Source organism: Mixophyes fleayi, chromosome 3 (assembly GCF_038048845.1).
Source record: "Mixophyes fleayi isolate aMixFle1 chromosome 3, aMixFle1.hap1, whole genome shotgun sequence".
NCBI lineage: Eukaryota > Metazoa > Chordata > Amphibia > Anura > Limnodynastidae > Mixophyes > Mixophyes fleayi.
In genome coordinates, this window is record NC_134404.1 from 238,360,108 (window position 1) to 238,383,409 (window position 23,302).

The 23,302-nt window shown below is 37.3% G+C and overlaps 1 protein-coding gene across 2 annotated transcripts in view; it reads left to right on the forward strand.

Moving 5' to 3' along the window:
* Positions 1 to 23,302, forward strand: part of ARID4B (AT-rich interaction domain 4B) — a 184,491-nt gene that overhangs the window by 87,660 nt on the left and 73,529 nt on the right. For both annotated transcript variants that reach the window (XM_075203321.1, XM_075203322.1), the window contains exons 8-11: positions 12,077 to 12,215; positions 17,277 to 17,356; positions 17,437 to 17,510; positions 20,970 to 21,118. In XM_075203321.1, the coding sequence (XP_075059422.1) occupies positions 12,077 to 12,215; positions 17,277 to 17,356; positions 17,437 to 17,510; positions 20,970 to 21,118 (442 nt within the window). The remainder of the gene's footprint in view (positions 1 to 12,076; positions 12,216 to 17,276; positions 17,357 to 17,436; positions 17,511 to 20,969; positions 21,119 to 23,302) is intronic.

Genomic DNA, 23,302 nt, shown 5'->3' on the forward strand with positions numbered 1-23,302 from the left:
TTAAGGCAATGAGGTCTGCTGCCTCATTGCCGGTTATAGCTTCTGTGTTCCAGTCTGCTGACCTGCTAGTTCCTGTCCTGTATCCTGATATCTCTATTTGACTCCCTGTGTATGACCCTTGGCTTTGATTTGGACCTTGCTCGTGTTTCCTGTGACCCTGATCTTTGGCCTGTTTACCCGTTCTGCTATTTGCCTGTGACCCCTGACCTCAGCTTGTTCATCGATACCGTTGTCTGCTGCCGGCCCTTGACCTCTGCGTGGACCTGACTCCTCTTGCCTGGGTTCTCCCCAGCTGGTACGCACTTCACGACCCTCTGTCAGTCTGCGGCCCAGTCTGTCCCCACCATCAGGGGCTCCAGTGAACACCTGACTGGCAGAGTAGATTCCGGGTTGTGTTGTGCCGGCTGGAGGGGTTCCTAACACTTGCCCTACTAGACTTTCCCATCAACCTACAAGCCTTCAAATGCTCCTTCAAAATTCACCTCTTCATGCTTGCGTACCATACCCCTTCCTAGCGCCTCATGTATACATACTTCCTCTACTTCCTCTGTCCACATCCACTTGTGTACTTTGGTACCTACTGTCTCTCATCACCCCTTCATCTCAAATACAAGCTCTCACAGACAGAGTCTTCTCTACTTTTTGTTTCATACCTCATACTATGATGTCAAGTCGCTGAATCTTCTGCTGTTTGTTCAATTACACACATGACATATGTACTTGTGTCCATGCTAGCTGTAATTGCTAGCTCATGAATATCCATGTATGTGTTGTTATGTTTATTGTATTCATGCATGTCATATCTGTAAGATTATCCATTAGTACTGAATTTTCTGGTGCCCTAAAAATAAACGCTGATGTTGATGAGATATTTATAAGTCTGAGATGTGCAAGTTCATATTTCTACAGTATTTTTCATGTTTACAAATTGTGTTTGCCACATTTTAAATAGAAATATTAACTACATTTAATTTATTTTAAAAAACAATGGCTTGGAGAGCATACTTTGTGGAATATTTCATTAAAGTGGAGTAAACCCAAACTGGAGTTTCTTGTCCTTAAAATTGTGTTAAATGTGCTCCATATTCTCTAAAAATCAAAAACAAAAATAAACACCTTTTAACCCCAGTATAAGACTATAATCTCTAAAAGGGTGAATGTATTAAAGATCAATTTCTGGTGGTTTGGAACCCCCTTCAGTAGAGGAACAGGCCCGAGTAGTACAGCCTGTTACAGAAGCGGAGGGAGTTTTTTTTTCTTCCTGTTTTATTTTTTTATTTTGTAACTAAGATTTCTTAAATTGCATACTCCTTTTTTTCTGGCCTGGTGTACAAAGTGTACCTTCAGAAATTTAGTCCTTTGCATTCGTTCATTAAAAAAAATGTGTGATTTTCAATGAAGTGTTTTGTAAAATAATGCTTTCCAGTAGTTTTGCAGCAGTTTTGGCTTTAGTAAATCTGGCGAATTGAAAACTGCCAAAAAAACTCACTCTAGTAAATATTCCCCCAAATTGCTTGCCAATTAGTAAATGTAGACATGGTTTCAAGTTACTTCAAAATAAAACTTGGCTTTTAAATTACTTTAAAACAATTAAAAACAAAACGGCACTTCAAGATGTAAGTAAAGTGCCCTATTTATAGTCTTTCACCTTAAACAATTACATTTAAACTAGTTTTTAGGTACAACTTTTTAAATTACTTTTTTTAACTTCAAGAACTACTTTTTTTTATCAACAATTTAATTAAATACATTTTGAACTCACTTTTATAGAATGAGATCTAATTCAATAAAAGAAAAGTAGTCTTCAAAAACAATTTTTAGCCTACCAGTCATTTTTATAACATTTGGTGCTACTTCTTACTGCTCTAATCTCAGCCATATTTTATTTTACTTTCAGGCTCTTCCACATTTATAAATCAATCCTATATCAGATGTCGGAAAATTACAATAGAATATAGGTTATATTTTGTATGAACTTCTGTGATAATCTTGATCATCTTTTTAAATATTTGGTTGACTACTTATTATATACTTGCAGACTGATTTCTATTTTTATGGAATAGTGTACCAAGTAGTTCTGTGACCATGTAACGTCCACATATCTTGTGTTTTTATACAGTGCACAGAACCATGTTATTATGCCTGACAGTTTTCTGAGCATGCCACACTACCTTCAGGTCTTTTTACTGACATGCCCATTGACAGACAGTGAGAAAAACATCTGTTTTTCACATTCTTGGCACAGAACTAACAATTGTTTAAAGAACTATAGAAGACACATTTGGTACATTCACATTCCAGAACACTCTAAAGTTAATTATATGTTTTACCTTTTTAATGCAAATATTTCCATCACTAAATACTAATGCAAAGTCATAATTTGGACCATCACTAGCTGTCAATTTGACAAACGCATCATGACTATTGTAAGACCTAAAATTATTTGCTTTGAAGGCAGAAGTGAAAATCTTTCTTGCATAACTACTATCTCTAAGATACTAAAATTGTGACAGTGCGAAGAGGCATCTAAGAGGTAATAATATACAAGGAATATCCAATGGGAGGACTTGATTGGATAATATATCCACAACGATTGCAAAAAAAAGGAAAAATTATTTAAATAAAATCAATATTTAATGTACCAATAAATAAAACATATAATAAAATACACATAGTATAAATATATAAATTGTGAGTATAATGTATCTAATAGCAATGAAAATACTATTAACACTAAAAGACCGCCTATAATAGAATCACATATTAAATAATGTTGCTTTCTAGATAATTGTCACCTAGAATATGGAATTTGCAAAAATCCAATACAATATTGATAATGTCAGCTGGACGGGAGAAACACCCAATAGATCTCACAGGAATGAATATTATCCAATATTGCAATGCAATTCTCTGAAAGTGGGTATTCGCAATATACTTGCAGTTTTGAAAATCCACGTGGAGAAAGTTCCTGGCTCAGTCTCGGCGTCTTTGCAGCTGAAAACTCTGTCAGAGTGAGGTGCACACCTCTCAGATGTCCGGATAATAACGATGTAGCTGAAACTGTGTTCCGCTTTGATGTTTGAAGGAGAGTCTTGTTTAGTAATGATATTAATCAACAAACTAATTGTGTCTAAGTGCCAATGCACTTAGAGACAATTTCAATCTGTGTGGTCTAATAGTATATTAGCGACGCGTTTTGTCCTCTCCGTGAGGACTTTTTCATAGCTATCTATCTACTACTATCTCTACCTAATGCCAGAATACAAAATAAGGAAAATAACTATACCATCACCAGCGTTTTAAATATATATAGTAAATCGTTAAAAGACTGCTTGCATGATGTCACAACACCCAGTCCTGATGACCTGACTCTCATTAGACGCCTGAGAAAAAATATGTTACAATTACTTAAACCTATATAGAACTAAAAATATATACCAATAAAGTCCACTAAAAATATATATATATATATATATATATATATATATATATTTAAATAATAATAAAAAAAAAACTAAATCGCTGTCTGGTTAAAAATGGATCATCGTTGCTCCTCTATACGTAAAGGCGGATGTTACAAAGTTTAAGTGCATTCATCCTGCATTTAATATGTGAGTTGTGACAAATATTGAATACAAGTTAAGGCATTTGTGTAATAAAAATAAAAGTTTTACTGATATTACCGAATCGTGGTATAGAGCAAAATAAAAATAAATGACTGTATATGGGATATGAATTAGGGCATGTGATAAAATAAAATGTTGTAATTGGTTTATGTATTTGAGGTACATGTCAAATTAAAAAAATTATTTTGTTTTTGCGGAACAAAACTGGATTACTATATATATATCTACAATATATAGTTCGGTCTGCGCAATAACTTGTCTGCTGCCTCCTATTTTCCTACATACAATCCACCTACGTATGAAGCAATAACATATATACACAAAAATGGAACATAGGCACGGCGCTGACAATATACAGAGTGGAATAATATCCAAAATCCCATAGGGTTAAATATCACCCTTATATAGTTCTGATGAACAAAAGTCAAGTCCCCAAAAGTTTGAATTGTCCTCCTTAGAAGTAACACTCGCACAATCCTGAATATGAAGATTTCCAAGATAGAGGGAGTGATCTTAAATCGTTCCAACAGTTCACTCTCAGAAAAATATTCCAGCTCGATTAGTTGCAAAGTACATACATGGAAAGAAAAAATGGGTATAAGTGTCATCAATAAAAACACATCTATTGGGGACTCTCAAGTAAAAAATTGGTATGTACCAATGAGCCCAAGTGTGAATGGCCCTATAAACTGATACAACACCACGTGGAAGATAGTAACAATAACCCCTCTGGGTACTGACTTACGAGAGAATCAATCCTGAAGGTTAGTGGAATATGCCCAAAGACATATTCAGAACACTCCTCCTTTTAGGTATTATTCATCATCTCGATATGTAGAATTGTAGTGTGTACCCGAGAAGAAAAAATTGGATTCCAACAATGGTGTATTACCCCAATATAAAAAATTCTTTTAATACACATGTAGCACAATAAAAACATAGAACTTCGTTCATATAACCCCAACAGCAGTGCACATCCCTAGTGAGGTTGGATTCTTACCCCGTTCAGGATGGTAATAGACACGTAGAAAAAGTCTATTCCTTTTCATACGATCGGAAGCCGGCTGAGCATCTCCACATGTCGCTGATAACGGAGGCCGTGTCCAAACACTTCCAGGAACGTGCACCTTCGTTTGTAACCGCCCCTTTCCAACGCGTTTCAATTACATCAATCTTTATCAAGGCATAGCGGTTACACTGAATCCGGTTCTTATTTAACAGGCTTCCTGCCAATAGCGGTGTCCTAAATTAGCATATCATTGTCATGGTGACCTTTCCGGATTTCAGATATTCACTAAGTCCTGTTCAATGGCAAAATTAAAAACAAACCTTAATGACAAACTCTTCTCACACATAGAATAACATATAAGCAACTGTATATTTGAGCTAGAACTTTATAAAACAAATGATTGGCTTATTGATCGTAATAATCCAAGTAGTCTCTCCATGTTCCAAATACAAAAGGTGTGCAGTATGTTAAAAACGCACATAAACTTTACAGGGGGAACCTGGATGATAAGTAAAACATTTATCTCATACATCGTAAAGGATATCATCTATCTCGTGGGATTATATTGACTCCGGACGTTACAGCTACTATTTAGCTGGCTTTCAACCAATGGCAATATCTCAAATTAGCATATAGTTGTCACGGTAACCTCTCCGGATCGTAAAAGTATAGTATTCCCAGTTTTTGATCAAAACATGGATTATATTGACTCCGGATATTGCAGCTACTATTTCACTGGCTTCCAACCAATGGCAATATCTCAAATATAGTTGTCACAGTAACCTCTCCGGATCGTAGAAATACAGTCTTCCCAATTCTTTATCAAAACATGTACCAACCATACAAAACAGATATCAGTAATAGGTTACATCCTTTTCCCACACATGAATTCCATAACATATAAGCAACCTAATGGTTACCCTGATACTTTTCAAGACAGGTAACTGACTTAGTAATCATATGATTGACTGAGATACTTCTCCATATTCCAAATATGTGTGTAATTCCCTAATAAGAGCCACAAATGAACAATAAAAAAACAAGTAAATCATAAATTACACATATACCTTACATATTATGAAGGAAATTGTGTATCTTCTAAAAACACCTTCTTTTTTTTAAACCACCATCTGTTAGAATAAAAGTCTTGCTGATTTGTTGGAAAAACCACTCCAGATATAAAAATACCAACGCACAAATCAACTATAGAAAAGGGTACAAATAATAAATAGTACATTTTCCTCCCACATATTGTGAGACCACCTGAGTGGAAACGGATATTGTTACTCATAGGAAATTTCATCATAAGACCAACACATTAAAAGCCATTAAATTGCTTGTTTTTCCTAATATAGAAAAACCTTTTATGGTGCGATATAACGATACTCCAAAACAGGTAATACAAAGAAAAATTTCTTGGAAAGTAAAAATCCTCCCTACATTGGATGGACTCCATCTACATATTCTCATACATATAACACATAGTGAAAAACAGAAAACTATGGTAGGTAAGTTATAAAAAACCATTTGATTTCAAAATCTGTGTTCAAACCCTGGGGGATTAGGGTTCCCATTTGATAGATTCATTTCATCTCCGTTTTAGCAAGTTCAGCTTTGGAATCTCTCTTTCTCCAATCACCCCAAACTTTTTTTATTCCACAGAAAAATTTGATGGTGGAGACATCACACTGATGTTCTTTTTTACAATGTAGTGATAATGAATGTAATTCGTATCCTTTCTTAATATTCCGAATATGTTCCCCCCAACGATCTTTCAATTTACGTCCTGTCCTGCCGATGTATTGTTTTCCACATCCACATTCCACTATATATATACAATTCTTAGTATTGCATGTAATAAAGCCTTCTATTTTATAAATTAGACCCCTGGTATTGGATTTAATTTCCACTTGTTTGATATAACCTGACTGGACATTTTTACATGCTGAGCATGATCCACACCTAAAAAAACCCTTTAGATTTATTAAGTGTTTGAGATGGTTTTGAATTCACGCTTTTAACTAAAATGTCTTTCAGTGTGGCGGGTCTCCTATATATGAAACGTGGATCCTTCGTTATAATATCTCCTAGATCTGGATCCTTACATAGGAGGGACCAATACTTCCTTATGATCTTTTCTACATCTTTATAGTGGGTGTTGAACCTGGTTATAAATGGAATCCCCCATATCTTTATTATCCCATATTTTTCGATTTGTTTTTGGTACAAGGAGGTTATCTCTTTCTACACTCTGTACTTTATCTATCAAATGTTCCAGACAATCTGGCTTTTGTAGCCTTTTTCTATAAATTGTTCTTTTAATGTTTGGTCTTGTTCTCTATAAGTCTCTACCTGGGTACAGTTACGTCTGATTCTCTGAAACTGTCCTACGGGAATATTTTCAAGCCATTTCTCATAATGATTGCTGTCCATGGAAATATATGCATTAGAGTCCGTGGGTTTGCTGTAGTTTTTCGTACACAGTTTCCCTTGCTCTATATAAATATCTAGGTCCAAAAAATGCACTTGCTGATCACTGACATCAAAAGTAAGTTGAATATTGTACTTATTGATGTTAAGTTCATTGCAGAACTCCATCAAAGAGGTACGATCTCCTCGCCATATAAAAAAAATATCATCGATATAGCGATACCAGGAAACCAGATTCGCTCTGTGCATGGGGTTTGCATGAATGATGTTCTCCTCCCACCGCCCCATAAACATATTAGCATAGCACGGAGCGAATCTGGTTCCCATGGCTGTACCCTTAAGTTGTAAGTAAAAATTGTCAGAATACCAGAAAAAATTATTTTCCAAGATCAGCCTGATTCCTTCTTGGTACATGTTTTGATAAAGAATATGAAGACTGTATTTCTACGATCCAGAGAGGTTACTGTGACAACTATATGCCTATTTGAGATATTGCCATTGGTTGGAAGCCAGCGAAATAGTAGCTGCAATATCCGGAGTCAATATAATCCATGTTTTGATCAAAAACTGGGAATACTTTACTTTTACGATCCGGAGAGGTTACCGTGACAACTTTATGCTAATTTGAGATATTGCAATTGGTTGGAAGCCAGCTAAATAGTAGCTGTAACGTCCGGAGTCAATATAATCCCACGAGATAGATGATATCCTTTACGATGTGTGAGATAAATGTTTTACTTATCATCCAGGTTCCCCCTGTAAAGTTTATGTGCGTTTTTAACATACTGCACACCTTTTGTATTTGGAACATGGAGAGACTACTTGGATTATTATACAATCAATAAGCCAATCATTTGTTTTATAAAGTTCTAGCTCAAATATACAGTTGCTTTTATGTTATTCTATGCGTGAGAAGAGTTTGTCATTAAGGTTTGTTTTTAATTTTGCCATTGAACGGGACTTAGTGAATATCTGGAATCCGGAAAGGTCACCATGACAATGATATGCTAATTTAGGACACCGCTATTGGCAGGAAGCCTGTTAAATAGGAACCGGATTTAGTGTAACCACTATGCCTTGATAAAGATTGATGTAATTGAAACGCGTTGGAAAGGGGCGGTTACAAACGAAGGTGCACGTTCCTGGAAGTGTTTGGACACGTCCTCCGTTATCAGCGACATGTGGAGATGCTCGGCCGGCTTCCGATCGTATGAAAAGGAATAAAGACTTTTTCTACGTGTCTATTACCATCCTGAACGGGGTAAGAGTCCAACCTCACTAGGGATGTGCACTGCTGTTGGGGTTATATGAACGAAGTTCTATGTTTTTATTGCGCTACATGTGTATTAAAAGAATTTTTTATATTGGGGTAATACACCATTGTTGGGATCCAATTTTTTTCTTCTCGGGTACAAACAATTCTACATATCGAGATGATGAATAATACCTAAAAGGAGGAGTGTTCTGAATATGTCTTTGGGCTTATTCCACTAACCTTCAGGATTGATTCTCTCGTAAGTCAGTACCCAGAGGGGTTATTGTTACTATCTTCCACGTGGTGTTGTATCAGTTTATAGGGTCATTCACACTTGGGCTCATTGGTACATACCAATTTTTTACTTGAGAATCCCCAATAGATGTGTTTTTATTGATGACACTTATACCCGTTTTTTCTTTCCATGTATGTACTTTGCAACTAATCGAGCTGGAATATTTTTCTGAGAGTGAACTGTTGGAACGATTTAAGATCACTCCCTCTATCTTGGAAATCTTCATATTCAGGATTGTGCGAGTGTTACTTCTAAGGAGGACAATTCAAACTTTTGGGGACTTGACTTTTGTTCATCAGAACTATATAAGGGTGATATTTAACCCTATGGGATTTTGGATATTATTCCACTCTGTATATTGTCAGCGCCGTGCCTATGTTCCATTTTTGTGTATATACTATATATATATCTATATATATCTATATATATATATATATATATGAGAGAGAGAGATGTATAGAGTTATATAATATATGTGTGTGTGTGTGTGTAAATGTGACAATTAGTGTGAGACAATTATGTGCTAAGGGTATGAGGACATCCGTAATGATTTGTTACAATATTTTACAAGAATCTCATGCTGGTGGTGGGGGTTGAACCGTCTTTCTTACATTTGCATAATTAAATATTTAGAGCAATTTCACTGTTGGTTTTCAATACTTCCCTTTTGTCCTTAAGCGTAAGTTAGAGGGGAAAAAAACCTTCCTCTGAGCATATACAAAACAATAGAGCCCGGTACACTTAAACTTAGTCTGCCTTTCAGCCCTTGACTAAATTTTCCAATATTGCTGGTGGTATTGGCATCTGTTTGGCTAGCATAAATTTGTGACCTCTGTGCGCGTAATTCATTTGGTGATTTAAGAATTTCAGAGAGTAATTTTGGACTCCCAAAGTAGGCCATATTCCCGGAACTTCTCTTTCTTGTGAGGTGGTGGGGACTTTGATGATGCGACTCGTCATCAGGCCCTGCCTGCGCTGTGCGAGGATGCACTGTGCATCTTCGCACGTATGTGGGTGGACCTGATGATGCAAATAAGTGATCAAGCTCCCCCCACGCCCACAAACACTTCAATGCTCAAGCAGAAGTGAGGCGGTGATACTTCAATCATGTCCTCACGCCACCTGCAATTGCCCCTTAGACCTTCCCTCTGGAATCTCAGAGGGGAGAGCCAAAAAGTAGCCAAGTGTGATTGTTGAATCTATAAAAGTGGACACAAAGTGTTAGACAAAACACATTGCTGCAAATTGTTGGGTTAATTACACTCATTTTCAGCAGATCCTTAAGCAGTCTTGATGTTTTTTGCAATTTAAATATATTTACTAAACCAACTAATGCTATCACTTTAACTCTGCTTTTTTCCTGCTTCTCCAAATGGCTTACAGGGTTCATCACTTCGATTGAAATATATAACCTTATTAAAGATGGCTTGTTCGATTTGTTTGTGATGGTTAAAGCATGTTATAAATATAATAACTAAAATATAACATACAGAGGCATGACAAATACTGAAAAGGAGAGTGTGGTGCATCAGGAAACAGATAAAGATCATAACTGACAAAATTGGAGCTGTGTTGTTATGATCTGTGGTTAGTTGTTTTTATTCGAACATACAGGTCCAAAATTCGCTTTTTTATAATTCTAAACTATTTTATCATACAATTTAGAGTCATACATTTTCTGAATCATCCCATGTAGGGTTGTCAAGTCAGCCATTTAAAACCAGACACATATTAAATAAACAGTTTGCCAGAGGGGAGTTTTTTTTTTTAGTATGCAAGTATGTAATAAACTTGGGAGCATAGCGCTATCATATGTGCCTGATATTAGATAGCTGATTTGGCATGGCAACGCAAAATATTAAAATTATGTATTTGGTCCACTCTCTGCCTACATTCAGGCCCTGAATTAAAAGAGCAGCTTAAGATTTCATAATACAAATGTCTTCAATAGACCTTTCCCCTCGTGTTTCACTTCTTAGCAATATCAAATTTAATATGTTGTGGGGCATTATGATATAATTTGCTATGAAATAATTGCACATTTAAGGTAAAATGATGTACAGTACAACAGGGGTCAATAACGGCTGACAATTAAACACAACAAAATAGGCTATAACCTCTGAAGCCTAATACTCACAATAGTATATAATAAAAATACATCACTTTGTTTTAAACTGGAAAACGAAACTTATTATTGTAGTGGATCCTATGTGGCACAATAACCTTTAATACAGAAAGAAAAAATACAATCCATCTGAACAAATGTGAACGGAAACTAATTCCTTATGATGTGATAGAACTTTGAGTTGAGAAGTAAAACATTTCTATATAGTCTGCTCTGTTGCCATAGGAACCAATTAATTCCAAACAGAATGTATTACTAGCCATAAAATCTAAAACATGCTCAATCACTCATAAGATGATAAAAGAATAAACTATCCAAAACACGGCGCATGACTCTTGAGTTTTGTGAAAGCCAGTTGTCATGGGAGCTAGATGCTACACCAAAAAAGAACTGCAGCCTTCCAAAATTCGTGAATCAGTAAATGTCTGAATTCTAACAATATCCATAAAAAAAGGATCAATTATGCACCCAAAAAGGATAAAGCTAGTTTTGTGAAAGTTGATTGTTACGAGAACTGGGTGCTACTAGGGCTGCCAAGAGGAATTCAGGGCCCCAGTACAACAACTTCATGGGGCCCCCTTATAGTTGAGAATGTAAAAAAAATTTGCGCTGCCACACAAAATTGCTGGTAGGTGGCAAGGTTTTTAGGTCAGTGTGAACATGGTACAACAGGAGGACACAAAAAAAAAAAGCATGTTGTTTTTATTTCTGTTAGATTCTCGGCTTCTTTAGTGCTGTTATAAAAACTACAAGGAAATAATCTGCACTGTGATTGGTTGCTTCCTATTGGCTACCATGACAGCAGCCATAGCTCATTAAAAGGAGTTTGAGGAGTTTTGAGAATATCTATTTCCAGTTAGCAAAAAAGTATTTTTAAGTTTTCAGAAATACATGTTTTACATCTTTTTTTTTACATAATTATATTTTATTTTGTAAAAATATGCAATAAAAACAAATATTTCCATCAGTTAGTTACTGCTTTTAAGCCTTTCATATAATTTTCAGTATGGCAGTGCTCACATAATGTTTAATCCTGCATTTTTTAAATACTTTGACATTAATACAATGCAGAATCCCAATGGTGCATTAGCTACAGAAATGTCTAGGGTAATGACCAAATGGACAATGTTGTTCTATACATGTTCAGGTCTCTTACTTCCTACTAATATAGATAAAAATTCTCCTTACTTTGTGGAGCCAATTCCTGTATTAAATTATGCATGAGATGGATTTAAATAATATATCAGTTTGTCGCAGTTGTAAGATTTGTTTTCATTATATGTCTTGCAGAAATCTTTTTTCACATTTATACAACAATATTTTTGTTATATTATAGTCCAGAAGAAGAGTCATCCACATCCTCAAGTGATGAAGATGAAGACGAGGACAAAGCTGGGGATGAATTACTAGGGAAGGTTGTTTGTGTTTCCTTGAACATTGGAGACAAAAAGAAAATTGCTTGGGTTCCAGCATTGGTAAGTTTAGGGATATAAAATCAATACTTCTGTTTAAGAGACCAATTCTTATTTTTAAGTATTCACATGAGGTACATCCTGTATTCAGTAACAAAAACAATGTAAACATATTTTAACACAGTTTTGTATTTTAGGAGGGAAAAAGAGTTAGTCATAAAAAAAAGTGTGATGAGGGTAAGGTTTGTGGATGGAGAAGTATCTGTAGGAGAGGAATAAATGTTCTTAGTTCATTCTTTTTGATTATGTATGACACCACTGTTATAGTAGAAAATTGAATACATTATTACCTAAGAATTCTGCCCATTAACCCAGTGATATAAGGTCTTTATATTCTCTCAACCCCAGTTTATCCAGCATATGACACAGCAATATAGGGGTATGAGTGCCAACCATATCAAGAAGAAACTTTTTCATTGTGACTTCCCAGACATTAGCACAATATATAAATGGATTTAGTTACCTATATAAGATCAGATATAATACTGTAGTTCAGTGTTATATAATGTATAACAGCTTTCATCTGAGAGAGATGAACCAGTAACAACAAAAGTATATTGGGTCTAATATGACTAGGATATTGTAGGGATTGTTGATATAGAAAACCCACAGCAATGTAATCAAACATAACTTTGGTGCACAGAAAACCTTTGGACAAAAAAATATCAAAATTCCCTATTTAGCTGTCTGTTATTACAATCATCTTAAGTAAGTATCATCTTCAGTGTGGAGCAAATTAACAGTATGTAGGACTGAAAGCCAGGAACAATCCAAAGTCCTTTTGTAGGACCAAAGTCAAAAGAAGCCATATTCCTCTACAGGGAAGCACAGAGAAACGAATAAAGGCGTAATGGATCCCAGATGTAGAACTCATGATTTCAGCTTGCATCTCTGCTTCACTTGATGCATTAGGATCATCATCACCTTCTCGTTCTGTGCATGCAAGGGAAGTGTACTTACCTCTATCCCATAGAGCGAAATATAGAACATTCAGTTTAAAGGTCAAGCAGAATGTATATCTCCATCAGTAACCCATATTGCAGTGTCGATAGATTTTGGTAGGGTAGTTTCCTTCACAGTAAACTCATACAGGCAACAAACCACTTCTTTTTGCTTCGCAGCATCATTGCACTTAGGTTTAAGAGCTCTGTAAGATCTGTCACTTTTAATAGGTTTAGTTATAGGTTCAAGGAAACCCTTCAGTCTGAGGTTACATATTCAACCAATGATCTCAGTGTCATGTAAATGATAATGCAATCATTGCATTATATTATCTTTATTTGCAAAGGACTAAAGGACCCCAATATGAAGAGCACACCACTATACAATGAGTGAATTGAGAGCCTGACTAGAACTAGGAAATATTTCCATTGAGGCTAACAGTGGACAAAAGGGGTTAAAATGTATTTTAAAATCACACAAATTGTCCATGGCAAATAAAACGCACAAAGCTGGACGCTGTAAAGATATGGTAGATACAGTTAGTGGGGATTAGAAATGATACAATAGGGCTTTTATCATATAAAAACCAGTAAGCTAGGCTACAAAGTACAAAACTCCTCCACTTTGTATATTCCAGAGCTTAAAGGGGTGCCCATTTATGTACAAACACCCCTATTTATCTGTCCTGTTCCCTCCCAAGACCCCCTCCATCAGCTGCAGACTGAGCCAGGTGACACTGTTTATGCTAGTGCAGTCATTGCACCTCACAGCCATAGAAGACTCAATTTGATAAGTCCAATTCGGTATAACAGAATAGAAGACTTCTACTCTGCTGTATTTTTTCTGGCTGGACGGGGTGATTTACATACCTAAAAACCGAAATACTGTGCAAACACAAAATAATTGAAAATAAATGGCCAATAATGATTTATACATTTTCAAAATTGCACTCTCTGTACTTATAAATGTCCCCCCAATAGCAACTTGCATTTGTCCTTCGCTATGTCTGACCTGGCATAGGACAAGTACTTTAATACTGTTAAGCCCTGCCATTTTTTGTACCTGAGTAAAAATTACATGTGCACACTGCTTTATTAATATGTTATACATAATTGTCATAGTCTCACTCTCTCGAGATGTTCTCAGTAAGGAGATTACTGAGCGCCGCGGAAGGACTACAGTGACAGGCTCAGTTGCATTGATCGGGCCGGGGGTGCCCGTGCCCCCGCACCAATCAATAATGCTGCTGAGCACTTTCAAGGGCCCCCTGGATGCCCGAGGCCCCTGGGCTGTAGCCCAGTTTGACCTCTGGTTAATCCGGCCTTGCATACATGCATCCCCATTGTGTCTCTGTGTGCACTGTGAACTACAGTGGTTACCTTAATAATGCAGTCATGTTACATGAAGTTTGCTCAATTTGTAACTCCTTGCTTCATTTTGGGTGATAAATGTAATGGGAAAAAGATTTACAGTGGTAGAAAACAAGACTGTCCTGTCTTGTTCCTCATACCTCAATTATGTCACCAGTTATTTGAGAATTGTGTTAAGCTGCATTCTCATGAATAGTACTTTAAGCCACAAAATGTGTGATTTCTCTGTGAATAGACTCACTTTAAAGTAATAACAAGGACTGTGAGAATGTAGATGTGTCCTTGGGAAACATGATGGCCACAGAAAAGACATGGGGGTATATTTACTAAACTGCAGGTTTGAAAAAGTGGAGATGAGATGTTGCCTATAGCAATCAATCAGATTCTAGTTATCATTTATTTAGTACATTCTACATACAGAATGACAGCTAGAATCTGGTTGCTATAGGCAACATCTCCAGGGTCGCCGAGGGGGGGGGGGTACTAATTACCCGGGCATGTCAGGGGGCCCGGCCTGGGCCCTTGCGTCGACTATTTTCTTTTTTCTTTTAAAACTACATTTTTTTATTTTTTTTTTTCATTTTTATTTGGGGGGGGCTCGGTCGTTGGTGGGGGGAGCAGGGTAGTTAAAAAAAAAACCATACTCACGTGATCGCGGCGCCGGTGTCCCTCCTCTCTGCTGCTCTGTGCTCCATTCAGATTGTCTCAATGCCGGGTGTGACGTCGTCATGTCATTCAGTCCCAGCATTCAGTCAGTCTGGAGCAATGGAGCACAGAGGAGCAGAGAAGACCAAGAAAGAAGGAAGAAGAAAAGGTAAGTGAAGGGAGGAAAAGAGGGGGGCACAGAGGGGTTAAAAAACGAGGGGGGGTACAGAGGGGTTAAAAAATGGGGGGGCACATAGGGGTTAAAAAACGAAGGGGGGCACAGAGGGGTTAAAAAATGGGGGGGCACAGGGGGGTTAAAAAATGGGGGAGCAGCATGACACAGAGGGGTTAAAAAATGAGGGGGCACAGAGGGGTTAAAAAACGTGGGGGAGTCAGCATGACACAGAGGGGTTAAAAAATGGGGGCAGCATGGCACAGAGGGGTTAAAAAATGGGGGGGCATGGCACAGAGGGGTTAAAAAACAAGGGGGCAGCATGGCACAGAAGGGTTAAAAAACGAGGATGGCAGCATGGCACAGAGGGCTTAAAAATGGTGGGAAGCATGGCACAGAGGGGTTAAAAAATGGGGGGGGCATGGCACAGAGGGGTTAAAAAACGAGGATGGCAGCATGGCACAGAGGGGTTAAAAAATGGGGGGCATGGCACAGAGGGGTTAAAAAACAAGGGGGGCAGCATAGCACAGAGGGGTTAAAAAACGAGGATGGCAGCATGGCACAGAGGGTTTAAAAAATGGTGGGGCAGCATGGTACAGAAGGGTTAATAAACGGGGGCACAGAGGGGTTAAAAAATGAGGGGGGCATGGCACAGAGGGGTTAAAAAATGAGGGGGGCAGCATGGCACAGTGGGGTTAAAAAACAGGTGTCAGCATGGTACAGTGGGGTTAAAAAACAGGGGGCAGCCTGGCACAGTGGGGTTAAAAATGGGAGGCATGGCACAGTGGGGTTAAAAAAAATGGGGCGCTGCATGGCACAGTGGGGTTAAAAACGGGGGCGGCATGACACAGTGGGGTTAAAAAATGGGGGCAGCATGGCACAGTGGGGTTAAAAAACAGGGGCAGCATGGCACAGTGGGGTTAAAAAGGGGGAGGCATGGCACAGTGGGATTGAAAAAGGGGGGGAGCAGCATAGTATAGTGTGATGACGGGGAGCCAGGTGAAGGGGCAAAAGCGATGATGAAGGGGCACATTATTGTAATATTGGAGCTGGAGGAAGGCCTAATTATTAATCGTGGGTGGTATTGATTTAATGCCAGGGTTGTTTGGAATTATCTAAATGTAGCCATTTTTTCCCAAATAGGGCCTCCAGCATTCCAGGATCCAGACAAGCCGCAACTAAAGAAACATGCAGCCACAGGTGGTGAAAGTGAGAACAGGTAGGAGAGAGCAGGACAGTATGTGAAATGTTGTGATTCTAGTAGGGACAATGTCAATTTTTGGTGAGTGTTCTGCCCAATGTAAGGTGCAGGCCAAGACTGAACTCTTTGTGTACACACTGCATTGTTTCTATACTACACTGTGGTGCTAGATGTCCTGAAAGTCAGGAGTGCTTGGACATATGTGAAGCTCCGGCGAATTGAGAGCCTAGTGATTTTGATGTGTTAGCCACGCCCCAATGGCGCATTTGCCATGCCCCCAAATGAATGATCACACCTCTGAAAAATGTAGCAACATTTTTTAGCATACTCGACTATAAGGGGGGCCCCATGAATTTGTTGTACCGGGGCCCTGAATTCCTCTTGGCAGCCCTGAACATCTCCACTTTTTCAAACCCGCAGTATAATAAATATACCCCATGGACAGCATGTATCCAGCAGACTAGCTGTCAGTTGGGCAGACATACTCTAAACCAGGCCTGTCCAACCTGCGGCCCTCCAGGTGTTGTGACTTGTAGTTTCACAACATCTGGAGGGCCGCAGGTTGGACAGGCCTGCTCTAAACGTTATATAGCCAAAACTTCATGTTTATACCCACTTCAGTCAGTATTCTCAATCATCTAGCAAAAGATTCCATTTCTATACAATTTGATTATTTCTCATTGTAATCTTTGAGCGGAAACAAAATTATATATAAATGTATTTTCATTTAACAGGTAGTATCACCAGACTGCCGAGATGATATAGCTGTTAAAAAAGATTTCATTCTCATACGCTCATTTAAGGATGGCAAATTGTAAGTAAATTCAAATTTGTTGTATAGTTGGTATATTGGCTTTGGAATGTAGATTACAACAATCTTTCTACATTTTACAGTTTTTCTGTTGCAAAAACCGATATCCAAGACATTGGTGACATCTCCTTTAAAAGTGACTGTATCTTAAAGCCAGGTAAGAGAAGTTTGTTCTGGGATTTCTTTTCTTTGAAATGATATTAGAAAAGGAAAATTTATTGATGCAATAGTGTAGCTCAAATAAAAAAAAAACAGTGCCATTTTCTTACCATCTTTATCCAATTGGAATTCTCAATTCACATCCTGTATCCAGAACATTCTACTTATTCATCATCATCATCTATTTATTTATTTATTTATATAGCCCAACCAATTATGCAGTGCTGTATAGAGAATATAACTCACTGCCCCATTGGAGCTTACAGTCTAAATATACACACACACACACGTAAATGTAATAACTTGCGATACTAGCAAATCAACAATATTCTGTGACTTTGCCGGCCAAATTTGAAACGCCAATGTGTTTAAAGGCAAGTATTGCCTTTAAACACATTGCTGTTTTAAATTATGCCAGCAAAGTCGCAGAATTTCGTTGATTTGATAGAACCGCAAATTATTACAATTACCCCGGGGCTAATTTTGTCAGCAGCCAGCTCACCGACTGGTAGCTATATGCATCAGTCCCTCCCCTTTTGGAGCTTACAGTCTACATTCCCTAACACACATAGACTAGGGTCACTTTTTTCTCCGAAGTCTATGAACCTACCAATATGATTTTGGGAGGAAAATCGGAGCACCCGAAGGAAACCCACGCAAACACTGGCAGAACAAACAAACTACACACAGATAGGGCCCTGGTCAGAATAAATCTCATAACCCAATTATTGGGAGGCAGCAAGGCTTACCACTCTGCCACTGTGATGGAAATTCTAATATTCACAGTAATTGAAACTATAAATGTATTTGTGTTTGTGGAACATTCTTCTGGTTAAAACAAAGTTTATACTACATGTTAGAAAAAGGTACAATTAGAGGGAAAAAGGTATATTTGCACATTCAAAAAGACATCACACCTACAAACACAATATAGTTGAATTGTATGTGGCTTGTATTAGGACCCATTTTTAATTGTCCAGCAGTATTAAAGGCATAACTTCCTAAAGGCATTATGAAGAAACATACATATTATAATCTTAGGGGTATATTTATTAAAGTACGGGTTTGAAAAAGGTGGAGATGTTGCCTATAGCAACCAATCAATCTAGCTATCATTTTGTAGAATGTATTAAATCAATAATAACTAGAATCTGATTGGCTGCTAAAGGCAACAACTCCACTTTTTCAAACCCGCAGTTTAGTAAATATACCCCTTAGTTTTCTCCCCCCTTCTATTCAACTTCCTGAATTGTGAGAGAGAAATCAACCTTACTAGTGCTAGGGCCACTGTGCAGTCGCTGCCTGTTATCCTACATTACAGCATACCAGTTAAAGAGCAATAATCCTGTATTTTATTATTTTTTTTCAAAGAGCATTTTTCTCAATTACAGAAACATTGCGGGCATAAATTATGTATTTTTGGGATTGTGCTATATGGATAAAAATGTTTATTGTATGTATACCATTGTGTCTCTTTCTTTAAAATAAAACGAAAAAAAAAACATGTATTTTTGATGTATCTATTTCCCCTGTAACATTCTGGAAGACGCTTAGGCTTGCTATGGAAAAAAGAAGAAATGGCGTACCCCATGCTTGTTCATCATAAAAACACTTAGGTTGCAGTGAATTGATATATGTTTTTTTCAAAGCGTAACTCCTCATTTCTTACTGGTAACAACCCTATTTTAAATATACTGCGTATTTAGAATCTGCCTGCCATTATGAAAATGCAGTGCTATAGTTGTGCAGTTAAATTAACTGGATAAAATAAACACCACACAAATTCCAATATAAAAGGTTCCAGGTCATTCAACAATTAATTATTATTAAATTTGGTCTTTATTGCTTTTTTTTATTGCCTTTTTAACTTGAAAGGTTGTCTGAATGAAAATGAAACCTAACTTTCATTTATAAATATAAGAAGGCAAATTCCCTTGTAAGTTCTCACTTTCTGTACATCAGATGCTGAGGGTGTAAAAGTCATTATTATGAAGGCTCATGATGGGAATACAAAGATGTTGATTAAGGAAATATAATATTTGTCTTTATACCGCTTTACAGCGGTATAAAGACCTTCATGGCGTGTTCCACTTTTAATATAATTTCCACTACATCCCCTCCTTTCCCAATACTGTTGGTGGGGTTTCCTCTACTGGAACCGCTACCATTCATTGTATCCAGCAGGGTACCAACATCCAATATCATCAGACCCTCTGCGAATCCTCTTTAGCACTGCTTGGCTCTCACTGTAGCAGGAGAGATGTAACACAGAAACTGAGTGATCCAGTGCCAATTCCCTGCTAAATACAGCAAAGTACTTTAGAGAGGTTATATGTAAAGTAGAAAACCCATTTAAAGCCTTTTGTCAAATTTTGATGATATAATATGTTTTCAGAGTTTGCTGTGTTTCTATTTTCCTTTTATTATGCATTATACACAATGTAAACAAAACAAACAACAGTTACGAACGTACACACATTTCCATGCACATACGATAAAGGTCAAAGGTGACTCCAAATAGGATAGCAAGTATATACCACATATATTCAAAATATCAATTAGCCCTATTCTTATAGAATACTGGTTCTTTCATACTTGATAGGAAATCTATTGAAGCAGAATGAACCTCGCTTACAGGTGAACAAAAATTTTAAAGGGTTCTCCATTAAAACATTTTTTAATTAAAATCCCCCTCATGCCACCACCCTCTGTGTCCCACTGACCACCACTCTCCAGCTCTGATTAAGTGGTGTGCAGTCGCTTTATGCTGCTAAAGTCTCTGCTCCAGCCTGCATGATAACTAATTTGACAAGTTTGTAGATCTAAATATTCATGCAAATCTCTTGTCATTATAACGTGCTATCAGATATAGCATATCACAGTGGTATAGAAAGGAAGGAGACCTTCATGGAAAAATAGGTCTGTGGACCTATCAAATCCACTACCATGGGCTGAGGAGGAAACAGCAGCATACTATAATTGTACTGCTTGACCTGCCCATAACTGTCAGATAGATATGTGAGCAAAAGAAAAAAAAAGGACTTAAATTGGTAGCAAGTAGGAACACATGTAAGCCCTTTTAAATTCTGGTTACCCTATAATTTGTATATGCCTTAATCTAATTTTGTATTATTATTTTTTCTCTAAATGTATGAACAGTAAATATAACAAAATATTTTCATATGTACAGTTTGCTTCTCCCTAGCGGTGGGGTTGTTTACTATAGATGTAGCAAACTTACTAAATGTATATTTTAAGCATCACATGACAGCATTTCAATGGCATATTGAAAATTACATGTCAATGTAAAGACTGTTAAATATGTAGAATACTAGTATAAAACATTGTAAGCATTTATTTCTTCTTCGTCTTCTTCTGTTATATTACATGTGTTCTGCTATACACTTAATTATCTTGTATATTGATTAATATTTTAATTACTATTTGCATTGTTAAGCGTTCGACCATGCCATGGAATTTATTAGAACCAAAACTATACCTGCTGCCTGGAAAGTAGAATTAAAAGAAGAAAGCTCAAGCTGTGAAACTGAAGATGAAGAGGAGGAGACTAAGGATGATCAAGAAGACAACAGTAGTGAAGATGAGGCAAGTGGTTATATCGTTTTTCTACACTTTCCATTTTTACTTTTGCATCAGTTGGTGAGATGAAAAATTGTGTTTTTCAAGAGCAACTAATCTATTCCTTTATATTCAAGTCTCCCTTTCTCAATTTTGATCTGGCATGGAAACATGGAAAAATAACCTCATCTAATTAGAAAGCAGTGAGGAGAAAAAAAAAATTCTCACCAGCTCTCATGGATTTGATTGGTTGGACACTATAACTCCTCTATCCCACTACTCCAACAAAGTCCATTACACCAGCAGATTCAAGTCAGGCAGTAGCACTAAGCTGGCAGCTACTTATGTATGACACCTCTCCATTAAGGAGGGTGGCATCACTCTTGGTCTTCAACACACCCAAATTATAATTCCCAACACCATATTTGGAGCTATTTTGTTGTTTTGTGCCACACCATCCCTGTGGGGGAACAAATATTATCGTGTGCCCACAAATCAGCTAGTAAGGCGTGAAGAACTCTCTGCTGCATTACAACACACATGTGGTGTCATAACTCAACTCCACAACACACTAGGAGGTAAAAGTATCAATCTCCGGATTTGTCAACTCGTGGGAGTACAGCTTAAATTTAAAGCGGTGCTGCCTTGTAAAGGGAAAATTTTAGCTGTCATCTCGCCGAACTCCCCGAGTTGACAAAACCGGAGATTGATACATTTACCCCTAGGTGTGGCTGGTTTAGAATCTTAAAACCAATGTAGTAATGAACCACATAATATCAGCAGACCAATTTAGACATGGGGGTTTGTATAGTACTTTTAGTAAGAAAAAAATCTGATATGCTTGTAACACATAAGACTACTAATTAATATAGATGTCACCCCAAATCAATGATTAACATTCCGGGGTAGATTTACCAAACCTTCTAAAGTGGAAAAGTTTAGGTGTTGCCCATAGCAGCAATTCAGATTCCAGCTATCATTTATCTAGTACATTCCTGAAAATGATAGCTAGAATCTGATTGGTTGTTATGGACAACTCCTCTACTTTTACTTTTTGACGGTCTGATAAACCTAGTTCCAATTTAATAGAAAACCCATATACTAAAACTAAGTAGTCAAAAGAAAACTTTGGAAATAAAAAATAAGATTGCAGTAGTAGTCACAGCATCGGATATTCATTTTAATACCTCAGTATTAAACCATTAGTTAAAGGGGTTTTCCATTGCAAATTATAATGAATTTAACAAAATTCTATCCATTTACAATAACCTTACAGGGACCCCCATTTTCAGCTGTATTAAAAAGGGTCACAGCACTTGTTGCTGGGACCTCGGCTGATAATATTCGCTTTCTACATAGCAGGCTAGGTTCACACTACAGAAATTTTCGACCAGTGTGTTAGCTATTACAATTTTACCAACGATTGAAAAAAAAAAAAGTCCCAATCAGCATGCTGATTCATGTGTATAAACTATACACAGTTTACAAGATTTACCTTCCGATCTGTGCTCTTCATCTGTTATAACCATCGGCTGAAAAAATCATGACATTGTTCCATTGTTGAGTGAAATTTTCAGTTCATTTTGAAAATCTCAATCAATGATGTCATGTGCTTTGGAACAATAATTGTTTATTGTTCCAGGGTACACACTACTGTGATATTGGGTCAATTATTCGTTCATCGTCTAATTGGCCCGATAATCGACTGAGAACACTGTAGTGTGTACCTAGCCTAAGGCTTTCAATAACAGCCGCTGTGTCGGTTCTCTTCTGCTGTGGGAGTAGTTAATTATTGATAAATAACAATTCATTAACACCTCACCAAATGAATTAGCACTTACCTTCTGTCACAAGCCTGTGCTCCAGCGCCAGTGGTGTCTCGGGCGTCACCATGACAATGTAATTTCCTCTTCTGGCCCAACCCTTGCTAGGACAACGTTCAGGACACCTCACAGCCGGGCGTGCACGCAAGCAAATTAATTAATTTATATGTTGGCCTCTCAGGAGAAATAGGAGAGTGCATTTAAATCCAGTTGGAGTTTTGTTATTTATAAAATCGGCCATTCATTATGTTGCATACTTGTTCATGGATGACAGCATGAACCCCTCTCCAGCTCAGGTTTTGGCAGGCCAGATCCAGACCTTGTCTCAGATTGTCCAAGGCCTATCACACTGGTTGTCTGCTCAGGAAGAAGATTCAAGAAAATCACA